The sequence below is a fragment of the Setaria viridis genome, chromosome 9, assembly GCF_005286985.2.
Source record: "Setaria viridis chromosome 9, Setaria_viridis_v4.0, whole genome shotgun sequence".
Classification (NCBI taxonomy): Eukaryota; Viridiplantae; Streptophyta; class Magnoliopsida; order Poales; family Poaceae; genus Setaria; species Setaria viridis.
The window spans coordinates 37841242-37850807 of record NC_048271.2 but is presented as its reverse complement, the minus strand read 5'-3'; the positions used below and the strand labels follow the sequence as shown (position 1 = coordinate 37850807).

Below are 9566 nucleotides of genomic sequence, written 5' to 3'. Positions count from 1 at the left end.
AGACTGATGATCTTTTACTTGGAGGCAATATCTTTACTTGCTAGGTGCGCACGACAGACGTGCTCTATTATTCTTAGAAGGTTGTTCAAATTTGAATAACTGGTAGTTACACTTACTAATCTAAAATTAGAGGTTTATAAGATAAATTATTAAATGAATATTAGGAAAATCTGAAGGGACTATAAAACAAGTTAAAAAAGTGACTTGATTGAAACTTTGATATTATCATGTTGTATTCATGGAATGACACTGCATTTCAAGAGTTTAGGGATCTATATGACACCTGAAGCTAAGTTTAGGGAGTAAGATATGTATTTTGAGAGTACAAAGACCTAAGTGACACCCGAGTCCAAAGAGCCTGATATACATTTTGAGAGTACGAGGATACGAGTGACACAGCCTTAAGTACCGACCATGTATTAACTCTTAAAAGATTTGGGCAGAAACTTTTATTAGCAGCTCTGGCTAATTCGTACGCACGCGATTCAAGCCGCAGGATTCCTCTGAAGTTTTAAGACAGCTTCAGGTCTGTGGACTGTATCATCGTCCGTGTTTCCAGTTGACCCCTTCCTTCTTCCTCGTCCTGCCATCATCACCGCCACTGTGCAGACTGCGTAGGGAGACTCCTTCCTCGGCCCTTGCATAGCCGCGTGCCCACAGGATCTTAGCCCAGCCCACTGAGTCCACAAACCCAGTGGATGGGATATGGATCCGCTGGCGCCATTGCCAGGCCCGCTGCAACCTGCAAGAAGAAGTGAGACCGCTGGGCGTCCAGCGTCCTCATGGCAGCGGGACTCGCGGCCTCGGTGTCCCCCTCACGTCCCTCGTGCGCGCGCCGCCGCCTGCCGATGATCCATCCTACCGCCCCTGGACGCGGGACAGCCGTAACCGCAACTGCTCGCTTGTGACGTGATCTCCTGAGCTCTCCCCACCCTCCATCCCCCACACGCAGCAACAGTTCGCGGAAATTATTCCGCCACGCTGCCGCACCTGCGCGCACAGCCCCCTGCACAGCGCTTGCCAGGCGCGGGCAATTGGGCAAAGCTGCTGCCGGTTTTCGGTTAACTTCGCTGGCGCATGATTACCCGCCTTGGATCGCTCCGCTTGTCGCCTCACAGATCCCTCTCCTTTGTTGGCAGCTGCGGCAGGGAGGCCCGAGCTGGGGATTGGACGAAACGAAGGCCTCTAGTTTGCACAGCGGTTGTGCGTCAGCTCCGTCATATGGAAAAAAAGGCGAAGTCCTAGTGCTACAAGTACAAGGATTCTTCATCAGTTTTATAACAAGAAAACACGAGTTGTGCGTGGTTGAGCACGAGCTGTCTCCTCTCCTACCAGAATCCCCGTTGTTGGTCTGCCTTCAGCCTTCTACACAAGCAAGAGTAGGTCGAAAGCAGAAAGCAAGCTTAGCTTAGCGATCTTGACGGAGGAAACTAAGCACATATGAATGCTATTGCGTGCAAGAGAAAGCTATTGTCCATTGGGAACTCGGATGGCAGTTGCTGTATGATGCTAGTGGTACAACTGAGCTTCTCAATACACAGGCTATTACACATGGAAGCGGATTCAGGCATGCAGCTGCCTGCCTATCACACTAAACCTTGAAGCCATAACAATACTATCATCACATACACTAAACCAGTACAAGTATGTAGAACTAGCTATAGAGATTAGAGAGAGATATAGTAGTACAAGTACAGCAGTAAAAACGCAGTACTCCTAACATCCTACCATGCACTTCCTAAACTGGTCCAGCTGCACAAGCCAAAGCCGCTTGGCTTGCTCCAGCTGCTACTCTACTACTAGCATCGCGAGCTGCTACTCTACTAGCTACCTCTTCTTCTTGGGCTCCGGGCAGGCCACCCTCCGGCGCTTCTTCTGGGCGGGCGGGGGCGTCGGGTGCGGGCGCCAGAAGAGCCGCTCCAGCTCCTCCAGCCGCAGGCTGAACACCTCCACCTCGAACAGCCGCTTCCGGCACGGCGCGGGGGCCGCGGGCGCCCGCGGTTTCCGCGGCGCCGGCGGGCACGTCCCGGGCGGCTTCACCTGGCTCTCCCCGCTCGTCGGCGTCCGGCACCGGTAGTCCTCCTCCTGCCACACGGTCGCCGCGGCGGCGGCGGCGCTCTCCTCCGGCGCCACTCCCGCCCCTGCGCCGTGCAGGAGAAGCGGCGAGCTGCACGGCGAGAACGCCGGCGGCGCGGGCTTGTAGAACTCCGGCGACGCAGACATGGCGGATATCGGCTGCCCGGGCTGTCCTGTGATGCTTCTTTCTTGGGAAGAAGAGGAGAGACAGTGGTGGTGTGGCGGGATGAGCGTGGAATGGAGAGGAAACGAGGACAGGGCCGGCGCGAGTTGCTTGGGGCACTTGCCTACTTCTTCTTGCTGCTGGTTGCTGCTCTGCACTTCTTGCTTGGGGATATGTTCTGCTTTTGGGGGAAAGGGCCCTTTGTATCGGCCCTTTTGTATTGGGCGGGTGTCCTTTTGTACCTAGCACGTTTGAATGTTTTTGTTATTGCGTTTAGGTCCTTGATAGCCCCCACCCGAAATCGTGCGCACACGCACGGCCCATGCCCCCACTCGCCTCAATCATTATGTTCACTCGGCAAAAATCTTTAAGCTGAATCTCACTCCATTAAAAAATTAGTAGGAATGGAGCACGACCGAACCATCAGCCCCTTCGAGGAGATGAATCGTCCACACACTCCAGGCGCCCAAAAGGGCAATCCGGATCGTGGGCCTTCATCATCACGCCTTTGTTATCGATATCATGGCTGCTCGCTTGAATTGATCGGCTCGTACAAATCAAAATAGATTTGGACAGTTTCCAAAGAATTTTCTCTCACAAGTCACAACACAATTAGGAGTACTTTTCATTGTGGTAGTTCCTTTTTTTTCTCTTTTTCAAAGTGGTATAATGTCTCCCCAGCTGCTAATTAGCAAAAGTTATAGGCCTAATAAAGTTGTAGCACCACCAAAAAAAGTTTCACAATTAATTTGCATATCCTGAATTTTTTTTTGAAGGAATGCATGTCCTGAATTTAGACCTACAACATACGTTCGGATTAGATTTGAAAATAAAACCTAGTTATCTGCTTACAAGAAAATATCTCACGGAATAGATTCAGAAAGATCGTGCCTAATCTTCTTCGCTTGTTAAAGTAGTGTTAGTAAAAGTTCAGTGAATTTGAGTGTCTGACTACGAAGAAGTACTATTTTCTATAGCCACTACACTTATTTTTTTTCTCTCTGAAGGTTACATTAGCCTTGCCCCTAGAGGTGCAGGATCCAGGATTTCCGTTGGAGGCGTCACATTTGACCTAGCTAGTCCTTCCTCCCAACCCATTTAGGATTCAGCCAAGGACCATTGTGCGAATACAACAACGTAGGGGACTTGTATGCAAGAACAAGAGAGACCATGGTAGAGCTAAAATGGCCGGAGGTAGCCGACAAGGCGATCATAGGATACCGCATCGTTGCCCGCGTAAAATAATCGCCGCTCCGCGCCTGGGATTCCATGAGCCGCCGCGAATTTCCGGATAGGCGCAGTGGCTCTGGCTCGCCCCCCCTGTCCCTGTCACACTCATCTCAGCTTCAGCTAGCTCAGCCCTGACGGGCGCGCGTGCCTCACGTACTTGGCTGCGCCCCCCGGCCCGCCGCAGCGGCCGGGCAGCATCGGATGCCTCCTCCCGTGCGCGTTGATTTATTCGCCCGGCCACGTTCCGCCTGTCGTGGCCTCGCCGCTAGCCGGCCGCGCCCGGCCGTCGACGTGTCCCCTCGCCGTCGACGCGCGCCGCGGACAGCGCCGACTCGCCGAGGGAATCCACCGCGCGCTTTGCTCTTTTAATTAACTTTTCTTTTGAGAAGAAATTCGTGACAGGTACTCGTCGTTGTGGAGGGTGTTACACGTACCTGAGTGCAGTGAAATTTTTGAATACTGACGCCGTGTAAAAAAAAAAGGAGGGGGTGCGTTTGGTCAATCGGGAGAAGCTTGTCGTATATAATATGAGCTCCGGCTAGCAAGTTAATTAGGCTGAAACTTACTCCAGCTGAATTTACCGGCTTGAGTTCATTGGGATTATATTTTATATAATGAAAATAAATTTATAAGCTTATAGTACGTGTACGTACGCCTCAAACCTTTAAAATCTACTTTCACACTGAACGGAGTTTAGGCTTTTACGTAGCTTCATGGAATAGTATACCTCAAAGCCTGCGCAGCTACACGCTCGGATCAATCCGGTACCAAGCTCGAGGCTGGTTGATCGACAACCCTAGCTAGCTAAACAGCGCGTGTGGCTCGATGTCACTCGTGCTCCAGCCACCTTGATGCTCCTGTCCGTGAGCTGCTAGCTTTCACCTCGTGAAAATCCTTGCCACGTCCGATCATAAGTACTTTATTCCCAAGTACTGCAAGTGCTAAGCTAAGCTAAGCTAGCGCGCGCTGTTTACTATCGCCAGGATTATCATGTCGGGATCTGTAAACAGTAACTTTGTTCGAGCGCGGGGGGTAACTTCCAGGTCGGCAGTTTTAACTGCCACACTAGTGTTGGGCGCGCACTGCACGTGTGGATGGAAAGGGTCAAGGGGCGCCCGGCATCGGATGCGGCTCCCGGCGCATGGGTTTCGGCACCCGAATCCGCAGCTGGCGCGGGCGTGCAGTGGGTTGCTCAGGTCAGCTTCCATTTACTACTACACCGCAAGCAGAAGGGCCACCACCAGTTGGGCTTCGGATTCACCTCGTCTCCACTCTCCAGGGGCCTGTCCTTTGGAAGGGCGGACCACGGCGACACCACGCGATCGAGGCTGCGGCCAGAGCCGGCCACCGTCGCGTCGCCAATCTCGCGCCATGCGCGCGCGTTGCCTGCAATGCGCGGCGTCAGCAGTCTTTGAAAACGACGCGTCCGCAGCTCTGTTTTTCCCTGCCGCGGGCTCACACCACGCGTGCCCATACGCGGCTGCGCCCCCGCCTCCGCCGCCGCGGACGCGCGAGCTAGCCTCGGATGCCGCCGCCCACTTCCTCACGTCGCCTGTCGTCGCCTCGCAGCAGTAGCTAGCGGCCCCGCCGGATGTCGACGTGACTACGTGTGACGAAGCTCCACGCATCGCCGCGCCGGCGTCTACCATATCCACCGTATTTGATCTTTTCTGTTTGGAAGACGTTCTGGCAGTTCTCATCCCTACGGACACGTACTATTGCTAGGAAATTTTTTCTTTATAAAACTATGACTGACCGTGAAATTTTTTTTAATCTCTTGGTAAAATTTTCTTTAATTTCCAAGCAACATTCGTACTATTTATAAACCATCCAAAAACATAACAAGCACAACATTACTATCGATCAACCCGCCAGCCACGTAGCTAGGGAAGGGGACACAGACCCCTATGCTATGTAACTTCACTAATGCACACACAGATTTCACCATATATATCAAGGATTTTTTTTAATCCTCTAACAACTCGTTTATCACTACGTGACCCTCTTATATCTTGTTCTGGCTTCACCGCTACACACAACCGACAAAGGTCACTATGTGTCATCATCGTAGGCTTGCTGCAACAAAGATAAGCAGTTCCAACTTCATACAGCAAACATCAACCAAAGGCCCCCAAGTGTTGCCACCTACATATGATTTACCCTCCCACCCAAAAAAGATGAAAATACCAATGGCATGTCATCGTTGCTGAGTTCAACATACCCCACAGCAAAGTAGCTTTGATTCAACAAACGTAAGCCACCCAAGAGAGTTAGTGACATACCTATGCAACAAGTGACGGACTCAAGGAGGCAGGGCCTCGTCAAACTAGCAACATATGCCCGCACTAAATGATATCCACCGAGGCGGTACGGTGTGGGATCTCCTAGGCAATGCCTCCAATGAGAATACGATACCACGCGTTGTCATCATCGGCCCAACAATAGTGGTTGAGAATTTTGGCTCGTCATGTCCCACCTTAGCCCTATACAAAAGGGGTAGAAATACCGCACAACAACCATTGATCGCCCAAGCACCTAGTGTAGTGTGTAGGTAGTGACCAACACACGCATCCGCTATAGTCGTTCTTTTTGCAAGCCCCTCATCGCCACGAGCCTGAGGCACCCACTGCATGCAGCTAAGACGATGCCCTATGCCCCCAACGGTAAGTGGACTTTGCCAACCTCTACTTGCAGCGACACTTTTGCATGACCTTAGTCGTTGCCTGATGCGGGAACGCCCGTTCAAAATCAGTAGACGTAGTACGATACCTCCATAGCCATGGCTCGTACCACACCATGTGTACACACGAGCTCGTAGCTTGACAACAGCTGGTGCCACGTGCCAAACTACCATAGTTTCATGCAACCTTCTAGCTCTTGTGTGGCCCTCGCTAGTGCCATGTCCAAGCACATGATGACCCCGGCCATTACTGCTAACAGGGTTAGCACGTCCCACGTGAATTTGCAACGAAGGAGGAGCTTGCGTGGCTGGATCCAAACCAGACAAACATGGATCTAGTCCACAACCCTTCAAATTCGGGGCAAGAGAGCGGTGAAATTGTTGCCACCGATGTTGGGGAGAGCTAGAAGGGGGATCCATAGATAATAATGCTATTTGGACCTGGAATTTCCCTATATACAGTTTAGGGAAACATTTATTCTATTTTATTATGCCATTAAAAATAATGGAGGGGGGGAGAATACCGATTTAAGAGTCGTTCACTACTGCAATTCAAAAAAAAAATTAAAATTATAGTTAATGGTTCTAATTTGTTCTGAATTTTGCAGCCGGAAATCCACCTTTTCTCCTTTGTCATCTCAATAGAATAGAAAGAAAAGAGTAGTTTTCTAGTGTTAGCAATGTGTGTTTTAAGATAGAATCCATCGAGGAGAATAAGCGCAACAAGGGATCGAGGGGAAAGTTTTGAGGAGCTAAGGACCCCCAATTACCATGGTTGCGTCGATTTTCTTGTGGTGCACTCCGCGGTGGTGAGGTGAACAATGTTGGACGCGGGAGAACCGTGATGGTACAGTAATGTATTCCATCCGTGCATTAGTTGGTAAGACTTTTTTGTCATATATGAATGCTCACCAAGCTATCCACAAGTAGGGTTGCCAAAGGATTAAGCTTGAGAAGGGCTAAGTTTGGAGCCAAGACTAAAACTAATCCAAGCGTACTGAGTCAATACTGAGCATCGGGCAAGATGACTTCACTCATAATAAACTTTTTACTAAGCTTGTTTTAGTTATGTCCAGCTACAAAGTCACCCGATCCGTCCGACTCCATTTTGGCACCAAATGTGCTTATGTCGGTATTGAATACTGAGCTTATTTGATCTCAAATGCTAGCACATCCATATTATTAGTACTACTACTTAGAAAGCTAGCAACATTTTTTGCAACAGTACAAGAAGAATGCAAAGATCAAGCAGATAAGAGGGGCAGCTTCTAATCTCGATGATGCTCACTCATACTACAACACACGACGGCAGGCTTAGCTTCGTTCGAGCCAATGAATATCTCGAAGACTTGAACCTCAACCTTTGGAATCGCTGGAGGACGGCTGGAGCCTATGCTTATGGAGCTCGAGGCTGGCTGGTTGACAACCCCAAAGTGCGTGTGCTACTTGATGTCACCCAATGCTCGAGCTAGAATGATTCTCTTGTCCATGAACACTACTTCCACCTTGCCGTCCCGTGGAAAAACCCTTGCCACGTCACTCTTGCGCAAGTAACCTATTGCCAGCAGGTCCTGCAATTGCTTTTCACCTTTGTTGGGATCGGCAAACAGTGGCTTGACTCAGTGGCGGTGCGTGCGTGCAGTGTACAGTACTGTAAGGCCAGTCTCAATAGGGATTTCATCAGGGTTTCATTCTCATTAAATGCTGCGACACATCAGCAAAATTGCTGACTTGGCATACTAATTATGAAGAGAGAGAGAGAGAGCAACAGAGTTTCATCATGATGAAACTCTCCCGTCACAGTTACCAATACCGTTGAGATCAGGTGAAACCTGCACCGAGAGGAAATCATTTCATCCTCATACGCTTTCCTCCACCCGTCTTTGCTTCTCCCGCTGTCCTCCACCCGTCTTTGCTTCTCCACCCGCCTGAATGTTTACCTTGTAGGCTTGCAGCCTATTGCTCTGAACCTACTGACTACTACTAGAGTCAATATATCGTATATGTGTTCATTTTCTATCAGTACTCTAAATTTTTTTTCCAGCCTAAACTGGTACGGTGCTCCTCTCTCATAGTATATTTTATTTAATGTGAATGATACTGCTTTCTTATGAAGACTCATGCTTGTTTCTTCACTCTTCAGTGAGAATGCTACACCTTGAACATGAATTTGAGTACAGACCGATCACAATACTATGCTATATAATTCATGTAACATATTTGATCACAACACCATATTACAATTTAATGCTTTGCCTAACCTATAAAATAGTGCAATGAAATCTTGCATTGTGAGACCTCATAGTTTCAAAAATCATTTGATGATGTGCTACTTTGGTAAATGCATGTTGAAACTCTGCATTGCATAATCAGCAGTACGTAGGTACCGCGCGGATAGGCCGGTAACTTCAGTAGGTCGGCAGTAACTGTCACTTGGTGGTGGCGGTCAGTGCGTGCACGTGGGGGACGGAAGAGATTTGGCATAGGATGCGGCCCGCCGCGCATGGGTTTCAGCGCCCCGACGGCGGGCTGCTTGGCTGCTGCGGCGCATGGGTTTCGGCGCCCGAATCCGCAGCGCAGCTGGCTGCGCGCTCGCTGGTCAGCTTCCATTACAACGTACGGAGTACTCCTGCCCCGTCACCGCTGCCAGAGCCAGAGCCCACAATCCCCCCATCATCCGAGTTCGGTTCAGACTTTAAAATTTTGCTGCAATGCTAGGCCTCTTTGCTCTCCCCCCGTGTGGAACTGTGGACCATGCCCACGCCGACGCCGACGGGACCAAGCGTGATATGCTTGCGGCCGGCGCCAGCGACACGGCCGAACCCTCTCCGTCCGTCCCTGAAACGATAGCGACGCGTCCGAAACCTTTTCTTGCTTTTCTCCCGTGGCAATGGCATGGCCGTCGCGTTAGCATGTCTGAAAGTGATCCTTTTGTTCTGTTGCAAAAATGAAAAAAGAAGAAGGGAAAATGAACCTTTTGTTCAAACGCCTAACCGTCGGCGGCTTTAGGCGAAAATGACGGGCAGGGCATCCTATGTGCTTGCTCCCTAATTTCTTAAATTTTTGTGTGTAGAAAATTGCTGTCTCAGAGCGACAGAGGAGTTGCCGTTGGGTTGTCGTACAAGACGACAAGTTTTTTCTTCGGAGGATACAAGACAAGACAACATGTCTGGCTGAACTGGCATGATGGCATACGTATGCGATTTTACACTTTTTTAGAAGTCCCTGAGTTCTTTTTTGCTCGCTGTGCTTGTGCATATCCGCATTGGGCTGTATAGAACTCTGGGCTGCACTGCACGGACAATACGGCCCACGTGAGGCGGCCGACTAGAGAGAGCCCGCTGTCACATTTGGCCCACGGTACCCGCAAAAACCAACGGATTCAAAAACTCACGCGCTCCGTGAGCTGACAGTTGC

The 9566-nt window shown here is 50.1% G+C and overlaps 1 protein-coding gene across 1 annotated transcript; it reads right to left on the bottom strand.

Annotated features, from left to right (window-relative positions):
• Positions 1–1450: 1450 nt before the first annotated feature.
• Positions 1451–2442, bottom strand: LOC117837562 (cyclin-dependent protein kinase inhibitor SMR1). Its single transcript, XM_034717246.2, has one exon. It carries the CDS (start codon positions 2221–2223, stop codon positions 1828–1830), a length of 396 nt encoding a protein of 131 aa, XP_034573137.1. The 5' UTR covers positions 2224–2442; the 3' UTR covers positions 1451–1827.
• Between the last annotated feature and the right edge of the window lie 7124 nt (positions 2443–9566).

What these genes read in the sequence shown, in the direction of transcription:
- LOC117837562 (XM_034717246.2), bottom strand. Translation starts at nt 2,223, where the DNA reads ATGTCTGCGTCGCCGGAGTTCTACAAGCCCGCGCCGCCGGCGTTCTCG.